The sequence below is a fragment of the Bidens hawaiensis genome, unplaced genomic scaffold, assembly GCF_021521415.1.
Source record: "Bidens hawaiensis isolate Kalapana, Puna unplaced genomic scaffold, B.hawaiensis_p1.1 tig00044130_1, whole genome shotgun sequence".
In the NCBI taxonomy this organism is placed as follows: Eukaryota; Viridiplantae; Streptophyta; class Magnoliopsida; order Asterales; family Asteraceae; genus Bidens; species Bidens hawaiensis.
Window position 1 is genome coordinate 35,644 of NW_027497827.1, and position 21,691 is coordinate 57,334.

At 32.4% G+C, this 21,691-nt stretch overlaps 2 protein-coding genes across 5 annotated transcripts; one reads left to right on the plus strand and one right to left on the minus strand.

The window, feature by feature from the left end:
• The first annotated feature begins 10,558 nt into the window (after positions 1-10,558).
• Positions 10,559-15,660, plus strand: LOC143594733 (uncharacterized). 4 transcript variants are annotated; one of them, XM_077073975.1, is made up of 12 exons: positions 10,559-10,739; positions 10,821-10,940; positions 11,198-11,302; positions 11,403-11,519; positions 11,599-11,827; positions 12,168-12,310; positions 12,972-13,327; positions 14,350-14,449; positions 14,549-14,608; positions 14,688-14,771; positions 14,866-14,970; positions 15,241-15,660. In XM_077073975.1, the coding sequence occupies exons 2-12, from the start codon at positions 10,881-10,883 to the stop codon at positions 15,544-15,546; spliced, it is 1,665 nt and encodes a 554-aa protein (XP_076930090.1). In that variant the 5' UTR covers positions 10,559-10,739; positions 10,821-10,880; the 3' UTR covers positions 15,547-15,660. The 4 variants fall into 4 exon arrangements, with proteins under 4 accessions (XP_076930090.1, XP_076930089.1, XP_076930087.1 ...); XM_077073974.1 differs by having other exon boundaries at positions 10,560-10,739; positions 11,412-11,519; positions 14,854-14,970; positions 15,241-15,658; XM_077073972.1 differs by having other exon boundaries at positions 10,560-10,739; positions 14,854-14,970; positions 15,241-15,657.
• Positions 15,661-20,127: 4,467 nt separating this feature from the next.
• Positions 20,128-20,901, minus strand: LOC143594730 (uncharacterized). Its single transcript, XM_077073968.1, has one exon. It carries the CDS (start codon positions 20,899-20,901, stop codon positions 20,128-20,130), a length of 774 nt encoding a protein of 257 aa, XP_076930083.1.
• Between the last annotated feature and the right edge of the window lie 790 nt (positions 20,902-21,691).

Below are 21,691 nucleotides of genomic sequence, written 5' to 3' on the forward strand. Positions count from 1 at the left end.
GGAAGTTTACTCATATCAAACGAACCAAAAAACCAACGAAAACAATTGCTGTTCTAACACAAATCACGGATGGCGCCAATGAAGAAACACTGATCCGCTCCCCGGGTATGGGTCCTGGATCCGGTGAGTCCACAGAGTACAATACGATAAAGACTACCACGATATGAGTAAGGCTTCCTAAAGTCCAGTGACCGGAACCTGCAAAACAGATACCGTGAGTCTTGTTACAGGAAGAACAAGAGGGGGGGTCTTCCTGTAACCACCCTCTGGCGTGAGAATCAGTAACGTTCGTAATGAAGAAAGTACTGATGTATAAAGACTAAGTGTAGTCAGAATATATGTGAGTGAATGAATGAATACCTCATATCGTTTGACAAGGTATTTATAGCCGAAGGATGATGGAAGATTATTGGGGCAGCTGTCCTCTTCTAGAAGATCTTTGATAACCACCTGGACACGTGTCTTCTTGTGATAGGTTGGGCTATACGTCCCATGTGCATGGGTATAACAACCTGGACACGTGTCACCAGCTGATAGGATGGATCGCACCCTGACCATGTGCACGGTTATAACTACCCGGCCACGTGTCTTCTTGTGATAGGTTGGGCTATACGTCCCATGTGCATGGGTATAACAACCTGGACACGTGTCACCAGCTGATAGGATGGATCGCACCCTGACTATGTGCACAGTTATAACAACCTGGCCAGGTGTCCTTTGTTCATTGGTTAATATGTCACGTATTCCCCAAGTAAGAATCATGAGCCTTTCTTCTAGAAAGTATTTGAATGGTGACAGCTGTCCTACTGGCACTATCCTCCAGTTATTTATGCAGACATACGTCCTGTCTTGCGGATGACTTTTGAGGACGCCAGGATGCTTCCGCGTGTGTTATGAGAACGTTCCTCCTTACTCGTAACATGCGGGTGGCCCAAGTGTCCCGCGGGTGGTTTATAAGAGGGTTCTCTATGACCCGCGGGTAGTATTTAAGGGTATTTGGGTCTTTTTGGTACCCTACCTCTACACATGGATACCAAGCATGCAAATAAGAATAATTGTGCACTATGTATTTTGCAAGGCATTGACATACAGACTGTAATCATGTACGTGATATATATGGCACAATAGCTCAGATTAATACCCCTCTCCCTTATTAGGGATGGGCATGTCATTTCCCTTTAATCTCATCCTGACTCTCATTACCATTGACTTTTATTTATACTAACTCTCACGTTAAAATACCTAGTCACATGATAGCATCCCCTCTCATAGTGGCGAGGCTAACATTGCGCAACTTGTGCAAATACATCCATAGCGTTCCAATCATGCGTTGCAATTCTCCTCGTGTTGAAAACGTAGTGCAAACCTTGGTGACAAGGTTTTGTTTCAACAATAGCCAACATCTCATTATAATCTCTAACCTCATGATTAACCCAACACCAACACCAGTTACAAATCAAATGTAGCAACCACCATCATCCTTTTTGGTCTAACATAAAATGTCTCATGTAAAGACCCTAAAACTGAGAAAGACAGAACATTTAATTATAGTCATAACACCTCTTTCTTGTGAATCACAATATGTAGACCCATACACATCAAATCTATATCTAACTTCTCTAGCTAATGAAAAAATTACGAAACTTTACATTGAAAATTTGGCAAATGTGAATAGTTTAACATGAAAACCGTAACTTTCACCTCTATCATTCATTGGGAAAACATCAACATTATTTGGGACCTTCAGGAGAGAAAGAAAATAAAAAGAGGGAAAAGGTACAACGGGTCCAGCGACAGCTATGATGGTGATGATTTAAGTTTAAACAAAATCAGAGAATTAAAAATGTTAAAAAGAAAATTGTTCTTTCTTCTTTGATGAAAGATCAAAGGTGAAACCACAAAATGAAACTAGTCACGAAATCAGAAACTAGTTCTAAAAAATAAAAAGCATAATTACATTGATTACATCTTTATAGTTTACTCAAAATAAATACATAGGGAGGATAGTTTTAGTTTTAAATATATAAAATATAATTATATGTAAGGAACTATCCAATGATCCCCAACTCAAGTCTTTCTTTTAAAGAGGGGGTGGGATTCAAATAAATTTTATCACCTATGATGTGTTTTTTTTTAATGATGGATTAGAAATTGTCGGGTGAGTAATCCTAGTTATGCAATTTTTTTTTAATACTCCATATCGAAGTTTTATATAATTTACTATAAAACGATTACAATAAAGTGGCAGGCAAACGGGCAACAAGCTGCGCCGCAACCCCCTTTTGAACAGCAAAGTCAATCCTGCTAAAAACGAAGCTTTGGGACCTAGAAGCTGAAGAGGTTCCGTGTACGACGCGCTGAACCCTACAATCATTGACCATGTCTCCACTTCCATTTTAGCCAACAAAAAGACGATCCCACCCTCAACCCTATAAGGCTATAAATGAGCATTAGCGTCTTGATAGATAACGTGAATCACTTATCATTTATTAACATACTCCCCAGAAGAGTTTCTTTAACAAGTGATGACCAAATACTTTATTTTGATAAATTATACAGTAACAACAAAAAAGAACGCATATGTTACCATTTCCTTTTTTTAAAAGACCAATAACATTAAAGAAAATAGAGGGCAACTAAGAAGATCCAAGAAGCCTAAACGGGCTAAATATGTACATACAAGGGAAAAAAACAAAACACCAAGCATGACAATGCCTCACATAATATGTTTCATAAATAACGTTACAAACGATAAAGAAAAAAAGAATTTAATACTGACTTTAGATGTTCTATAATTATTCATGAATAAAATATTTATATTTTATATAACCTAAAGGGTAAATTTATTTTATTATTAAATACAGAGAAAGAGTTAAATTAAAGCATTACAGCTTTCCGTGCACGGAGAGAGCGATGTCTTTGGCGTGGTTTGCTGTTAATTATGATGAACACGAGTCAAGCCGGCCACATCTTCTGTCTTAATTCTATCTCACGCTACAAAATAAACGACCTTAACTTAAACATAACTGTTAATTTATTTATATTTCAGTGAATAAAGTAATGGTAATGGTTAAACACTTGAACTAAAGAGAAAGTTGTCAGACAGTATTTCTTTTTTCCTTTTTAACGACTCACAAAAAAAACCTGATACCTGGTCACTCAATGGCAAAAGGCGTCACATACGTTTATGATCGCAGAGAGTGTTTGTATAGCCTAAGCCCATCATCTCCTGTTCCTGAAAATCTGCCACCCGAAGCCCACTGCAGTAAGGGGTGTTTGGAAATGCTTATTTTAGCCTACTTATAAAACCTTTTGAAAAATTGATAAGGTGTTTAGAATTGTTTTATAGGTGATGAGATAAGTTGATAAGTTACAATATTGTAAGTTATAACTTATTCCAAAAAGTAAGTTATAAGGAGATAAAAATAAGAAATCTCAAATACCCCCTAAAACATGGTTGGGATCGAATTCGAACGTTAGACATTGCAACTTCCAGCTCAAATATTCACTTCCTTCTCCAATACTAGTTGAGCTACGATTGATCGATCAACAATGTTTAGTTTTTCGTATCATAATATATATTTGCTTATATTTAATATAAATTCTTTTTATAAACATTGATTTGTGTTTTTATTTTATAAAATCTCTCCATGTTAAAATTTATGTAACAATGTTTTGAGAGCCAAAGTACTGCGACGGTAACGTAACCAACCGGTCAGCTTCATCGCAAAATCTAAGTAAAATTAGGAGGCGAGCATGGTAGTTTCCAACTTTCCATTGAGTTTTACTGGTTTTGCATTGGTTTTAATTTACCAACAGTATTCAATACTGTAAAACAGTTTAATTTGCGACATCATTGTTGTAGCAAATTTGTGGCAAATAGCTAATAGCCTCAATTTTCCGACAAAAAAAAGTTAGAAGGGAAAAAAGTCGCAAATTTAGTTTCTAGTTACGACAAATATTAGCCATCGTTAAAAACGACAATTTTGCCTTCTAGTTACGACAAATATTAGCCATCGCTAAAAACGACAATTTTGCCACAATAGTTTTTTAAATCTTTTTCCAACAAGCTAACGACAAATTTTTTTACTGAATAATTAAAGATATTTTAAATTGTTATTATTAATAATAACATTAATACAAAAATTAATCACTAGACAAACAATGAAATTTATTTGCAACAAAATTGCAACAAAACATTAATACATTTCGTTACAAACTTGCTACAAAATTGTGAAAAATTTGTTAAAATTTTGAGTTATAGGAAAATTGTAGGAAATTTTTCTAGCAAAAACATCCATTTTATAGTGGTGGATAAAAACCTATTGTGGTTAATGGGCAGTGTTCTCGTAATTAAACCAAACCACAAGAGCGGTTCTGAGCTGCGGTCTGATCGTCCAATCTGATTCGTTTGCAAGATTTGATTAGAAGGAAAACTACATGGTAATGCAAGTATAATGCAAATTATTTGTAAAATTATAGAAATGAAATATTATTATTAAATGTTTATTGTTTGTTTTAAAGATGCACCATTAGTCAAAATTTTATAATGATTTGAACAATGATTTGGACGAGACTTTGTGCTTTTTTGTTGTTCGTGAAGTTATGAAAACCATTAATTATTAAATCTTACGTATATGATTCCTAATTTCTAACATGTCATAGATTTATCACTATTTCTTTTATAGTTTTTAATACTTTTCCTTTTTAACAACGGAAATAGCCACAATATATTCCCAAGTGATTCATTTTAAAACAGGATGTCAACCGCTCATACTGGTTTTGACGTTTCAGACTTAACTCATTAAATAACTCCATCAAGTTAGAAAACTACCACTGTAAGAATACCCCTTTAAATCAAAGTTTCGAACACGAGAACATCTCATCCCAGCTCATTACAAACCCATGAAAATACAACACTTTTCATCACACCAATCCCAAACCATTTTTAAATTATTTAATCAAATAAATACCGTTAACACTAAATAATAAAACTAATTATTTTTATCACTTAAATAATTATTATGGTTATTCTAATTTTTGTTTAACCTTTTTTTATTAACTATTATATTCGGGATTGTTGTCGCAAGTTCACCACCTATACCAAATTTTGTTCGATACCACAAGTACGAGGTATTGTTTCCCTTTGATACCAAACCAATTTTCATTACATCCTTAGTTATCCACGGTTCCCATCCAACTCTCCTAATAATACAACTTCGGTTACGACTGGTACTACCACTACCAACACCTCAATCACTATCACGATAGCAACTCAATTTTGCATCAATGCACGATAGTTATGTTTTGAACGTGGATAATAATTGTTAAATCTTTATGAAGTTCAAATGTACTCGTAATATTTATAGGTATAACTAGGTAAAACCATTTCTTTTTCTATCTACGAATAGAGCTAGCTCTAACCCTATCATAACCCATTGTTAAATTCATGTGAGTAAAACCGGAGTATATTATATGGAAGACTTTTAAAACACTATCTAGAGATTACAAATCTACAACACAAGTATGTTAGTCAAAGAATAAAGGTGACACGATGGATCATCAAACTTTGATTACAAAGTAAAGTCAGATGGGCTATCACTATGGATCATTGAAGTTTGATTGATATACCTTAGACAAATGATCATACATTGTTAGCTAAGTTATAAAGAATTTATGATCTTAAATAACGTTTACGGGGCATTTTGGATGTCAATATCAGTAGAGGCCCACATGTTAAACATGTTTTGATGGAAACAAAGTTTTAGAATCAATAACCTCGTGTGAAGTCTATATCCATGTAGCAAAAAACAATTCACAAGCTCCCAATATGTGAAACAAACAATATACAATTACAAAACGTCTTAATATACACAAATCTCAAATAGATACCCATTGTCCCATTAGATCGCATGAGATTCTTAAATCACTCCTTTTTTTCTTTTCAATTTGCATCGATATTGTTTTTTTACTAGTTGACTAGTGTTATTTTGCTATATTTCAAAACTAATATATTTACTAGTTAAAAAGTATGAATTATTTACAACTTTGTAAGTTAGAGAGTTAGAGTCGGTTATATTCTTCACTAATTAAAACTAATATCATTCTATCTAGGGGTGAGCAGTAAACCGAATTAACTGAACCGACACCGAATTAACCAAAAAAACTGCACCGAAAAAAACCGAACCGAAGCATTAACCGACGGCTAATTTTTTGTTTTTTTGAAAAACCGAACCGAATCGATTGATGGTGACAAAGATTATCAAGATGATGAGGAATTGACTAAACTTTGAAGATAAATAAGATGATGAATGAAGATTGAGACTAAACTTATAATTCTTTTTAATTAAGAACTTTATTGACGTAACACGTGTCTATTTTTGTTTTTTGAATTCAATATTTATGTGGTACTCTAATACGTTTTTATACAGGCTTAAAATATGCATTTTCATTTTTTGTATTTTTTTTGGCAATGTCTACACATAATTGAAAAAAACCGAAAATAACATAACCGAAACCGAAAATAACCGGAAAACCGAACGGTTTGTATATTCAAATAACCGATTACTTCGGTTTCAGTTTGGATTTCGCCTAACAACCGAACCGAACCGAACGGTGCTTAGCAAATTTCCACCCGTCTCAACTCTCATTTCTCAAGGAATGAAGGATAAGAAGTTAACTACATAGAAGAGGGGCAATTGTGTCCTTTATGAAAGTTAAAAGTAACTATGTGTGTAGTTACTTAACGCGAGGGTGGTTTTGCAATTTGTCTCTTTACTTGGTCATGCGTGTGCGAGGTGGTCCATTGGTTATCATAATTGGTTCTTCTCGACCGCCCATCATAATGTCTACCTGATTAATGACCATCTCCTTATCACACTATCTTCTTCACATATACGTTACTATCACACTATCTTCTTCACATATATGTTACTTAGTTTAAGGTTTGTTATTAGACTGTATGTATTGGTTTAGTTAGAAAGTGTAACATAAATGTAAATTCCTAATCTACACGTGTATTTGAATGAATGAATGAATGAATTAGCATTCCATTTTCGATAATTATGGATCGAAGAAAGGAAATGAATCAAGGAAAAATGCCGACTTGAAAAAAGCAAAATAGGAAACGAATTATTAAACTTATGGCTTTGTTGACGTATGGATTAAACATTGGCGATTAATAACCATTGAAGGTATGTTTACTGATGATATGCAAATGAAAGTTCGATAGGCGACAGAAGATTCATGTATGACATTATTTCAGTCTCCACTAATGAGAATCAATAAAGTAAGATATTTGTGAAAAGCATATACGTGACGATTGATTCATGCATCTAATTACTGTATATGTAACCATTACATATTCAACATTTATATTGAGATAAAGCATTCAAAAGTTCACTATTTCGATGTTTTTCTTTTTATAGAATATTCTTAAACCAAATATTTTGTATTATATAGGTAGCCATTTCCTCAACTCTAAAGCCCCCATCTAAACACCCCACAATATTTTTTAAAATATTATCTAGAATTATTTTTAGCGTTGCTTTACTTTATAACGTATGAGCACCGAGTACGAGTCAAAACTCCATAAAAAAATTTTAAGTTTTGGTATTTTTTTTATTGTTTAAATATATTAAATCTTGGCTCATTTATTTGTATTGTTCAAGGTAGAATTGAAAGCTCCTTAGTTGGCCACGTGATCAAGTTACTTAGGCAGCTTTTGCACATTGCCTCACTCATTCATCATATTGCACTTCCTTTTCGTCATACATGTGCAACAAATGCAGTTTAGTTGAAAAGCATATGAATAATTAATTTGTTGATTTGGTTAAGACTTATGGGATGACAACGAATTAAAAACTATGACGAATCGTATATATTAACCACGAAAGTAAAAACAATATGATGATTCCCTTTAATCAAACTACCCGTCATGAATTAGGACGGAAATAAAATCATCTAACATTGTTTTCTAGTAGTGTTATGAAAGATGTAGCAGGTTGGATGCATTTAATAGCATATGTATAACATGCATATTACATATCCCCGTATATATATGTCCCCGTATATATACGTAATTCATTTTCTGAAAATAAAAAAGCATATTTAATTCAATTATGCTTATAAAAATTAAATTAATGTGCTAAATATAAGGCAATGCGTTGATGTCATTTCTGTCCAATAGATCAATTGATATAGAACAAAGTGTACACTTTCACTCATATTAACAAAGTTTTCAATTATACTCTAATATTTCTTCAAAGTATTACTCATAAGAAATTACAAGTGCCATTTTGTTATAAAAAAATTTATATTAAAGACACAAACTAATTCAAATATAATTTTTTTGAGTCCATGATTAGTTAACAAACAATATATAAAAAAATTAGTCGAATGAGTTTCTAAAAGAGATCTTTGTTGCCGAATTGAAATGGTATGCTACATATATTATAACAAGATGAAATTTAATTTCAACCTATTTAATATAAGCAATAAGTGAAAACAACTTTTACTCGACCTTAAGTCCTTGACCACACATTAATTAATTAATTAATTTAGTTATTTTATTTTTTGCTGCCTTAACCGCACGTTAAAATTAGTTAAAATTAGAGATGAGCTTGATACCGAACCAATACTAAAAGCATCAATCCTAAAAATCCTCAAAAATGGGTACATATACGTGTACTGAAACTACCTGATACGATACTTAGAAAGAGAAAAATCAGTAAAGTACTGGTATTGGTATAAAAAATACAGATCCAAAAAACCTTAAAGGTAAGCATCAAACTAGTGTCAAAATACACCGTACATATGAGTACCATTTGTTCATCCATAATTAAAAAAAACATATTTGATGTACTTGATCGTTGACATAGAATCCTTCCTTTGTGGCGTGATTTTAATTAAAAGGCAATAAAATGCTCTCAGGATCCAACAACGAAAGTCTATTTTAACATTTTAATTTTATAATAATGATGGATCCCAATGAATCTTTATTGTTCATTAATATTTAATCAAATATATTTGGATAACAATGATCTCAAAGATGTTGTAACTTGTAAGCTTTAGGTCATGGGGTATACTTTAACTTATACATATGTTAAAGTGACATGACACCTTAAAGATAGATTAAATCACTCCCCACTTATGTTAAGTGTGTTAAAATGACCCACCGGTTATGCTTTTAACGGGTTAAAATGAACAATATGCATTAATTATGTATTAATTATTAATTGATTTGTTAAATTAATTATGTGTTAAATAGGGGTTAAACCATTTTCTTTTGAATGACACAGAGTGAAAGAGAAAAAAATAAGTGATATAAAGCTTATGTAGAATTAAGATTGGTTAAAATATATCCCATGGCCTTAGTTCTTCATTTTGTGCAAGTGATAATATGATACTACTTTTTTTGGATTATTTTTTGAAAAAATATTTTGACATTAAAATTGACTTTTATTATTTTTAAAACTATACATTTGTTTATTTCTTTATTCACAAAATCAGTTTTACTATTCTATATTTGATGATTAACAATAGTGTACCATCTATCAAATTAAGAACATAACTCCTACAAAATAACATTAAATTGAGAGGATACTTGATGTATTTTCTAATATATTCTCAAAAACTGTACTAAACTTACAAATCAAGTAATGTAATTATATATACAAATAGTATAATTATATAAATTAATTGTTTTATATATAGTCTAATTACACTACTTGTATAATTATAAATTTGCTTATTTGTATTAAAATGGGTAATCAAAGTATGATATATAACCAATAATGGATGAAAGCTGTGGCTAGTGACGAAGACATTTATGCCAACTTTCAAGTAGTTGTTGGCTTAGACACTAGTGTAAACTCGCCACATCAATAATTCTTATAATCAACTCTAATAATCATAATTGTTGTTATACAAGGATTACAAATTTACATTGTTTCATTGTATTTCATCTTAATACGCGATTTATATACAATATCTAAAATTAGACAAAAGAAAATGTATTGTAAACAACCAGCTTACATTTGTGGAAACTATCCTCACACTCAAAAAACGTATAAAACCAATCCGTTATACCACCCGTTGTGAGCTAACTAAGGGCAACAAGGGGCTGCCATATGGGCAGCTTAACGCCCAAACACCATGCTGCTTCAAACAAAGAGGCCATTTTATTCCCAATTTTCATTAGCGTGTTAGCATCTAAAAGGGCTAAATAAGGTGGGGTTCACTTTCAATGCACCAATCAATCCTTTTTTTCTTTTATTTAATTTTAGTTTAATTAAATGGTTAGTTAGTTAGTTAGTTAATAATCTACAATTTACGTGACACTGACGTAATACTTTAACTAGAGTATTTAGTTAGCCCGTAACAGATAACGTTTTAATATAATATTAAGCATTCCAATCCTAAGAAAGTTAGAAATAGAAAAGATCCGTCAATGATTGCACTGAAAAAAAGGAGTGCTCACGTTAAGTCCATCATGGCGCATAAACACATACTCCCCAAATCTTATTAATTAATATCTTTCTTCTTCTCATTCTCTCTCTCTCTCTCTCTCTCTCTATCTGGTGTTTAGTTAAGCATATACAGTTCTTTCTTTATATCATATCTATATATTTAATTTAGCTTCATAACTTCAATGTTGTTAAATATTGGAATTTTTAGTTTCTGCTTTTGGTAGCCAAGCTGTTGCAATTAATGTCTGTAAACAGAATGGAATTCATTGGGTGGGTTTGATTCTGCACTCTTCATTCAATGCTCTGTTTTCTTTTACTTTCTGATTTTGTGATTTCCATTCTGCACTGCAGTCTTCATTTATGTTCAAGTGGTTGTACATTATAATCTCTAGATTGTAATAACCATCTATAATGGATACCAGAGTCAAGACAAAATTAAGGTCTATGAAACCTTCATTCAGACACCCAAAGGTATTTCAACTGTTTTATTATTTTATTATTATTATTTCCAAATTGGTGATTGTTTTGATGAAATTCTCATGTGGGTTTTTGAAATTAAAAAGCAAAAAAGGTTTTTTGTGTTGAAGTGGGTCACTTAAATCTTATCCACATAAGGTGTTTGATGAAATGCCTGAGTGGCTTTCTTTATCAAGTTTTGATTCTTTTCTTGTTGAATCCGACTGAAATCTTCTTTATTTACTTTATTTCTTTATAAATATCAATAAAAGACTGATTTGCAAATGCAAATGGAGGGTGAAAAGACAAGCACAAGTACCAGCATTTACATCAGAAGAGGCTCAATAAGGGAGAGAAAAATAGCATTGCAACAAGATGTACATTGCTTTCACCTTTGACTTTCCTTTAATTCTTTGATGATATTTTCTTAGTAGGGATTTAATTCTTAAAAAATATTTTTTTTTAAATTTATTTCAGGTGGATAAGCTAAAAAAGAGACTTAGACAAGAAGAGAATGTTCATCGCGCTTTAGAACGCGCGTTTACTAGACCATTAGGAGCTCTACCGCGCTTGCCTCCATATCTACCGCCTTCTGTAACTACTTTGATCAAAATGATAATATTATCTATCTTTTTATAAAAATAAATTGTGATTTTAGTGTGATAATTGACAGACATTGGAGCTTCTAGCAGAAGTTGCGGTTTTGGAAGAAGAAGTTGTTAGGCTTGAAGAGCAAGTGGTTCATTTTAGGCAAGGTTTATATCATGAAGCAGTGTATATTTCATCATCAAAAAGAAATCTTGAAAATTCAACTGATTTTCAAGACTCAACAAATGGTCAAAACAAGGTTTCCAATTTAGCACCTCAAATCGAGACGGATGCATCTCCACCTATTTTTTCAGGTAGTTACTATTGTTCAAGGACCAAACCGAACTGAATGATACCCTATTTGTGTCTGTGTTCGTTTGGTTAAAATTTTATCGGATAAACGGATAGCTCACGAATACATACTGAATGAAATATTAATTTGATAGTATAAACAAAAACAAACAGACGTAACGAACAAACACATTACCAAACGTTCATGAACACGATTGAACAAACAATGCCTATGTTTGTGTTCGTTTATTTGATTAACCAAATGGGATTTTTGTACAGTTCGTGAACAGACCTAAACATTCTCGAAAGACAACTAACTAGTAAAAATGTCTAATTTTTATCTTTGTTTGATAATCTTGGTAGCAAAAGAGAATCAATCATCAAATGTCACTAAGAACAAGCATCGTTCGCCAAATCAAAAATGTCAAACCGTTGATGCATTAACAAGAAGATCGGCCCTTAATCCCAAATCACCCGGGAAACATTTAGCTCCTAAAAAGTTACAGGTGATGTTAGTTAAAAAAAATTTATAAATTAATTGCACAAGTTTGAGAAATTACTCATTTAGACGAACAGTTTGCACAATAATATCATGTATGGTCCCTAAAACGGATGCACGTTAGGTTTTATACTTTTATTGTTAAGTGAATGCAAAATGACCAAAATACCAGGGTGGGCCTATGAAAAATTATTGTTCTTAAATTTTTAATGTAAAGGTATTCTGGTTGTATTTAAAAGTTAACCTCATCACTTTTAGCGATTTGACGTGATATATTTATGCAAAACTATTTGTAAAATGAATGGACGTTAAGTTTTGCTATTATGTGAGTGCGAAATGACCAAAATACCCTTAACATGTAGTTTTTTTTTTAATTTAAAAGGGGTGGGCCCATGCAAACCTTTTTTTTATTTAAAAAAAAATTATGTAAGGGTATTCAGGTGATTTTTAAAAAAATATTAATAGTATACCAGTCATTTTTATAAATTGACAGAAAAGTTAACCTCCATCCATTTTAGGGACTAGACGTGTAATATTTATGCAAACTATTGGCCTAATAGTGTAATATTTCAAACTTGGAGACCAAAACTATAATCTTGACATACTATAGGGTCCATCCGTGTAATTAATCTAATTTTATTTATGTTCAAAATTCTTGAAATAAACAGTTTGAAGGTACAACAATGGAGGGTGCAAATATAAATGGAAGAACTAATTTAATTCAAGAAAAACGATTATTATTGGGAGATGATGATCCAAACAAGATTTCTGAAAGCATTTTAAAATGCTTGATGAACATTTTCGTGCGAATGAGTTCAACAAGGAGTAAAAGTATGACCGAAATGCCCCCATCATTGACAACAAGTGTAACCTTCAAAGAAACCGAGTTTAGGGATCCTTATGACATATGTTCTGAATTTGAGAAACGAGACATCGGCCCGTATAAAAATTTTTATGTTATTGAAGCAACCTCCATCAACAAAAACCGAACGACAAATTCGGTGTTTTTAGTACAAAGATTAAAGTAAGTTTTTAGTAATTTCAAGTTCTTTACTAATTTCATTCTCTATATCATTTTAATTAGGAGATGCTAAACGGGTTGTGTTCGAGGGTTGATGGGGGTCAAACCCAACCCGAGTATTCGCAGGTTGACACAAACACAACGATTTTTTAATTTTTAACTTTTTTTTTCACACATGTATACTCTAAAATTATATATGTACAGCTAGAAATACAGATGATTGGAAAACAGTTACGTGTAAACCGTAACATTTGACGTCAGTATCTTTTTCAACTTTTAAAATTTGGCATAAAATTGCCAACAAGTTTTATTTGTGATATAAAGAACATTTTTAAATGAATTTAAAGGGGTCAACTCGTTTAGCTAAAGTGTTCACGCGTCAACAAGAAACTAACTTGAAACTGTTTAGACTAAACCTAAACCCGCGAATTTCGTGTTAGGTTCATGTCGTGTCATAAATTTCCGAGTCAAGCCCGACCCGAACCTGAAAATTTGACATGAACACGACAGTTTTCAGTTTTTAAATTTACTTTAAAATTACAAATGTACAAACAAAATATATATATGAGTGAGAAACAATTACGTTCAAAATATAGAACCCTATGTCAATATCTTTCTAACTTCTAAATTTTGGTATAAAATTGCTAACTAGTTTAACTTATGATGCAAAAAATCTTATTTTTAACAGGAATGAAAAAAAAAAAATCAACAGGTTAAATGGTTCAACCTGTTTAGGTAAATTGTTTGTGGGTTCGACCAAAAATTTTTCCTTCTGCATTGATACTCTAAAATTACAAATGTACATCCACAAAACAAATTGGTGTAAAACAATTATGTATAACTTTTTGACTTTTAAATTTTGACATAAAATAATCAACGAGTTTAATTCATTAATGAAACACATTTTATAGTGAAACTAATAATTTTAACCTATAAAACGGGTAAACTCGTTAGCTAAAGTGTTCATGGGTTTGACCAGAAATTGACCCAAACCTGTTTAAGCTAAAACCGTGAATTCATGTTAGGCTCCTGCTTGGGAAACTTGCATCAGTCGATTTAACGAGTCTCACTCACCAAGAAAAGCTTGCTTTCTGGATCAACATTTATAACTCTTGCATGATGAATGTAAGTGTTAAAAGACTTTCATAGTTGTTTAAAGTTTTGAGAAAATTTAGTATCAAGTTTATTTGAATCATGCTAATTAATTAATTATCAATTTATCAGGCATTTCTTGAACATGGAATACCAGAAAGTCCAGAGATGGTTGTTCAACTAATGCAAAAGGTATTGTAATATCAAACCCATTTATAAAATTCAAATGTATAAATTTTTTTTTCGTATGATTATATTCTTTACTCTTCAGGCGACGATTAATGTTGGAGGCCATTATTTAAGCGCGATCACCATCGAACATTTCATATTGAGGCTCCCTTATCATTCAAAATACGTAAGTAAAATTAAAAAAAAAAATTCTTTTGTGATCTGAATACTTTTCACTAACAGTTGATATTTATAATTTCTTGATTTAGACATTTGCAAAGGGTGTAAAGAATGATGAGATAACTGCAAGAAGCGTGTTCGGGTTGGAATTATCAGAACCGTTAGTAACATTTGCTCTCTCATGTGGAAGCTGGTCCTCCCCAGCTGTAAGTTGTAGTTAATGTTTAATAAAAATATATTCTTGATACATAAACATTTAAGATAAAAGTTTTTGATCTTTTATGTTTTACGGTTAATTGCATAATTTTTTAACCAAGTATAGTCTGACATTTTCATCTATAAATATAAAACATTGATGGTGTTATGGCCTAAAATAAAATTTAGACCACTGTTTGTTACCTTTTATTATACAATAAATTTATCAAACTTAAAGCAAATACAAAAACTGATTCATACCCATGATCTAAAACTTAAAGGTGAGAATCTACACGGGATCTCAAGTCGAAAGCGAGCTTGAAGTCGCGAAGAAAGATTATTTACAAGCTGCAGTCGCGATCTCACCTTCAAACAAAATGGTTGCGGTTCCAAAACTATTGGATTGGTATATGCTTGATTTTGCTAAAGATATGGAGTCATTGCTAGATTGGGTGTGCCTTCAATTACCAAATAATATTGGAAAAGAAGCAATGAAGTGCCTTGAGAGAAATAAAAGTGTACCACTTTCGCATTGTGTTCGGGTAATCCCTTACGAATTTCGTTTTAGGTACCTTTTGCATAAATAAAATCTTTTCTTTTTCGAGGGTTGATGTTTTAAAGATTCTTGAGTTATAGATATGTACACAAATTGTTATACATAATGGAAGTAGATATATATGATCCATTTAATCCTTTGTAAGTATTTTTCATTATTTTGTAACAAGAATGCATGCATTGAATGCATACAATGGAATTACAGTCTTATTCACAGGCCCTCTTTTGGCAGAAACTTTTATATTGCAGAACACACATGTGTGTAGGTTATGCATATAGAAATCATCAAACTAATAAATTATTGCAATGACAAGAAATATAACTAATCTTTTAATTTTGATAATTGATTCATATTTCTAATTATTCTTCTTGCATACATGTGTGTAGGTTATGTATATAGAAATCATCAAACGAATTTCTTCATGTATGTTTCAATTTTGTATCGTTTACCTACACACGTGCATGCTACATTACCTAGCATGTGTATGTTATATATATAAATGAACAACCAAACTAATTTATTTTTCTTTAATCGTTACATTTATACATTAAAAAATATCTCAAAAATAAATGGTCAATTCTAATTTTTTTTGTTCTTGCTGTAATATATAAAATCTCTTCGGATATACATGTGTGTGTGTATAATTAATGGCAAAAGGAGAGAAGAAAGGGAAAATAGAAGTGGTCCTTGGAGAAATGTGACCTCCAATTGAAGCAAAGAACAAAAAGTGATGTCTTCTACTTTTAAAGCAGTGGGGGCATCTCCTATTGTTCTTTCATATTCAAAAGCAAGTGATTCTGTACACAAGTGTGATGGGTGGTTCTTGAATCATGCTGTTTAAAGGTTACACAATTAAAGAAAGTTGTACCAATGGACCATTTATTTCATAGCATATGCTAGTGTGTACCTCTTTTTGGGTTGCGATAGATTTTTCTTGCATTTGTTCTAAATGGTTTAGGGGTTATAGTGCGTGCATATAATGTATATATGTGTGAACCATCGGGTGGGCAAAAGTGAAATTGCACTAATTTTGACGTTATTTTACTAATCTCGTGAAAATAACGTTAAAAGTGGTGAAGGTTAATCAAGCATCATGTGGTGGCGTTGATAGCCGAAAGACAAAGGTACATGCACCGATCAGCCGGTGTCCCGATGATTGAGTGTTGTGTGCCTTATGTCCATGGCTTGATGCAAAACCACTATCGAGCCGGGGATCTCACCGGAAGCAGCCTCTCTATCTCTATGGGATAGAGGTAAGGCTGTCTACATCTTACCCTTCTCAGACCCTACCATAGCTTTGCTATTGGTGGGATATACTGAATACAATGATGATGATGATGATGACAATGATGATGAAACTATAAAATGACGATGGTTTAAATGCCCTCGTTAAAAAAGTGGCCAGCCAAATGGTCAACATGAAGGCCTAAGAACTACATATATGAGCACACCTTTTGTGCAATAACACATAATCTTGTGTTGAATTTTTGTTACACCGAGTAACTTCGTCTTTACTTTCTACTTACAATTAATTTTGATTATGATACATATTTTATTTCTGTTTTATTCTTATAAAAGAAATAGTTTTAAATTAAGTAAGATCAATCAATAATATGGTTGCTTGCATTTAATTTTCTTCTTTATTTTTTCACAATTGAGCATTTAGGCACATTACAAGTGGGCTTTGGTTTCTAGTTTTAAAACGACCACAACAACCATTATTATGAAATGCATATAAATTTTTTTTATCGTTATCATAAATAGCGGAAAAACATTTATACTGCTTCCCTTAACATGTTTACAAAACCTAAAAACTGTCATAATTAGCTACTCTTTATATAACAATGTAACCTTCTGAGTTGAGTAAACTGGAGGAAAGAACAACACTATTGTATCAAGGTGTATTCTTAATCTAGATGGCACGAAAAACAATGAAATTGTACGTGATGAAAATGTACGTAAAAGTTAGACGGCGAACGATAACTTAAACAAATACCACAAATTGAATATTTGGTAGACCTCCCCAATGTGTCTTTACATAAAAGACACTTGTCATAAATAGATGCATAAATTATACTAATTAAAGTAATCAATATTTTACGTCTTTTATGCTGAAAATCAAAGTACCGAAAATTAACTAAATTGGAGAAAAATCGCGATGACGAATTCGGAGCTTTAAATCAAGGATTTCGCATCTGATAACTGGGCCAAACGGCTATGCTTGTTATCACATGAAATGACTCATTGTGACATCTTTGACTACTGGTTATGGGTCTGCTAACTCCATTCTTAGCACAAGTTATGCCTCACTTCTCCTTGTGTAACTTGTCCAATTAAGAGTCTCTCAACTCTTAGAACAACTCCTCATTATTATGACTACACCATAAATGAAACTAGTTAACCCCTAAATCAACCACAGTTGTCCATTATCCCCGTTATTGTAAAATACCCAACACAGAATAAGAACCCAAGTTATTCACACAATGTATATGCCAAAGTAATCATAAGCATATATACCAGTTGGTACAGGTCTATTGGATGTGGTGCTTAGTTTAATTCATACTTAAACATCTTGTTTATAAACTAAGCATGGGCTATCCGGAGCAGCTACTACAAAGGAGTTTTCTGACTTTCTCTCCGAGGTAGTTTAGTGTACTATGTAAAGAGTGTGTTCATAGTAGGAGTTGTGTACAACGGATGAAGTGTTGGTTTTTCTAAATGTTGTACCACAAGTAATTTTACTACTCCGGGTAAAAGGTCACTATGGGAATAAACTTCAAGGAGGGGGGGGGGGGGGGGGGGGGGGGTTACTTCTCGTTTCTTTCATTACTTTTGTAACAAATAAAGTTGTCTTGGCCCTAATTCAATTTGGAATTTCATTATGTTATTGTTACAGTTCATAATCTGTGTTGAGTTCATATTTTTCAATGTTATTCAATATAGTTAATTTCTGCTAATTCGTTAACATTGCCTGACCTTTGGTCCAAGAACCCACTTATTCACAAAGTCAACCGCGAACAGCTGGAATGAATCCGATCTAAAAACTTGTTTTACTTCGCATTCATTTAATGTATTCATTTGTGGAAAAAAACTATCATATATTACTTTTGGATTCTCAAAGTTTTAATGCTTTTTTATTTAATTCACGTGATATATATTCTTTTATTAAAAAACATGTGAATATAAAAGGTCATGTACGTGGCAAGATTTAAATTTTATATTGATGTCTACAAAAGCGTGGAAAGTTCCTCACTGCAATCAATCCATAGACTAGTTAAACAAATATAAATGGATTGGTTTAATTTAAATATAATATTTCAATGTCCATTGTCTGAGCCTCCTTGTAATAGTATATTACAGCATATAATATTTATATGCATTATTAATCAACCGTATGACTTAGTATGATTAGCATTGTGAATGCTTATTCAAGTGAGGTGCCAAGGATGCACGAGAGAAGGTGGCAAACAGTAGCATTGTGGGGTGGGGTGGGGGGTTGTTGGTGAAGTTTGTAGTGTAACTTTGAGACTACAAACGAGAAGATAGACGGGAAGTGGGGGGCACTATCTCTCTCTCTCTCTCTCACACACACAACATACATATACATACATACACACATTATAAATACAATTTTAATAATTTTTTAAAAAAGTTTATAGAGGTTTGTTGCTGAAAAAATTTAAAGGTTCTAAGAAAACTTTAGAATCTGATGTGACGTTTTTGTAGTTTTGGCGGGTGAGTGCTCTTAGAGCATTCTAATCCCACCCCCTATCCCTAAACCAAAAATTACACTAAAACTCACTATATTTTCTCTCTCCATTTCAATTAAATAATATTTTTTATACATTTTATCATTACCTTTTCTCTTTCCTTCACTCACAACCACTTTCAAAATATATTAAAAAATTATAGGGGATGAACAGTAACTTTTCAAATATATAGAAAAATCACTACTTTCTCTAAAATATAAAAACTCTTCACTCACAACACACTAAATCACTCACTAAATTATAAAAACACCCATTACATAAAAAGAGGGGTGGGATGAGAATGCTCTTACGTTATACATTAATTAAGACACATGGCTCAAGGATGTAATATGTATATATAAAAAGTGTTTTTAATCAATATAAATTATAATTTATTCTTAAAAGTTAAAATAAGAGTTTTATCTAAACTTGGATACCGTGACTTCTTGAATTTCACAGGGTTGCGCACACATTTTATTTGACTATATATTTTATATAAGCTATATATATATATATATATATATATATATATATATGAAACTAATGTGTACAAGAACAATCTTATTCAAAACCCTAGGATAGTATTATTGATAAAATCCATATCTTAAATGCTTTTCATCTACATTTGTACATACTATTAGCTAAAAACAAATTTATGTATAACCATCCCTAATAGCAAGACTTTTTCACAATAGTTGATCTATCAATCTAAATCTTCTTTTCCTTCAACAACAATGAACAAACTCAAACTTTAGACCCCTTTTGAGTAGGTACTTAAAGTTGGTCACTAAATTATTTTATCCTTAAAACACACTCATTAATCTTACTCCTTAATCTATACATTATACACTAACACATCTTTTTTAAGAACTGAATGACAATCCCCCTAGAATACCATGCTTATATGGCAAGTTTGTTTTCTTCTTCATCTCATTCGAATTTGCACGGTTCAAGTTATAATGAAGCTCGTGAGCCGACACCCGTCCCCTTCTCTTCGAAACCGATCCTGATTCACTCGAATTCCGAAAATCCTGTACGTTTTTCCGGCCAGCAGCCGAGTACTTCTTCAAAGGGTCTTTTTCCATTGATCTCCCATCCGAAGCACTTCTAAACAAAAACAAATCCATAAAACTCCATCTTTTCGACACGCTTTCTGTCAAACACACGACATTCGTTGAGGCTTTCGTCTCCCTAGTCATAGGTTGTTCCCTAGAATAATTCGAAACCCCAAGTGGAGACAAAGATCTTGTTCTTCGACTTCTTGAATGAATTCGAGAACTCGAAAACCCTCTCTCTCTTCCTCTTTCTTTTTGTATAGAAGAATCATTAATCGCCTTAATTACACCACCTTGGAATAACTCTTCAGCTGAAACCGAGTCACCACCAAAGCCACAACTCACATCGAATGAGAAATCATCATCTTCGCCTTCGAATACGTTCGCAGGCGGTTTAGGGACACCGGGTTTTTCTTCCCATGCAAAGGGAACAGCAGCCGGAGAACTAGACCGGGTATAACCTGCAGCAGCAATCAATAGCTCGTCAAATTCACAATACAAGTCATTAAGTCGAGTGGGACTTGATGGAGCACTAGTATAGTAAGTGTTGAAGTTGAAATCAATAGCTGGAGCAATTTCCATTGTGGTTAATTAGTTTGTTTGTGAAGCGATTGACAGAAATGGTAATGGTGGTTTGAAGGTTATAAGGTGTTGAAGTGAGGATTGAGGAAGATGGAGTGAAGGTTCATGCCGCCAAATATGATTGACTGTGAAATGATTTAAATATTAATGTAGAGGGAAGTCCATGTTGGCGTCTAGGTTGGTATATCATGTGTGCTTTCGACAAGGTTTCCTTTTGTTGTCTTTTGTTACATGTTGGTTTGGATAACTTTATAAACTTCCAGTTTTATAATATAAGAAGATTCGAGGATTATTGAAGTATTATTTTTTGGCTAATGGGATAAAAATATATTAAAGCGTACTTCAACACATGGTTAAAAAAACAAGTACAACTACTCTTGAAGATATTCCAATATCAACTACGGAATCAAAGAATCAAGTCAAGGGTTTAGTTGAGTACCTAAGGGAATGGATTTTGCATTTAAATGGATTGGAATATAGAGAAAAACTTGGAATTTGTAATGAATTTAATTAACAAAACAATTATAAATGAATTGGAATTTATGACTACGGTTAGCATCAATCAGGCACGCCACCATTTATGATGCCCCGCCCATGGACGAGTAATTTTATGTTGGGAATTTCATGGCAAACACTTGGATACTTTGAGAGTCGTGTAAGACACTTTTAGATTTAATTATTTCTATCGTTCACCTAAAATTAAACTCAATAGGATAAAACTCATTAATTTGACAAGAACTTGGTAATCTAGAGAACTATAAAACAAAGCGTAAATGACCAATTGATTGAG

Excerpts from the sequence above, each read along its gene's own strand:
- LOC143594730 (XM_077073968.1), bottom strand. The coding sequence starts at position 20,901 with ATGGAAATTGCTCCAGCTATTGATTTCAACTTCAACACTTACTATACT.
- LOC143594733 (XM_077073972.1), top strand. The coding sequence starts at position 10,881 with ATGGATACCAGAGTCAAGACAAAATTAAGGTCTATGAAACCTTCATTC. Across the intron at positions 11,303-11,402 it reads AAATAGCATTGCAACAAGAT|GTGGATAAGCTAAAAAAGAG; the intron begins GTACATTGCTTT and ends AATTTATTTCAG. Across the intron at positions 11,828-12,167 it reads ATCTCCACCTATTTTTTCAG|CAAAAGAGAATCAATCATCA; the intron begins GTAGTTACTATT and ends TAATCTTGGTAG.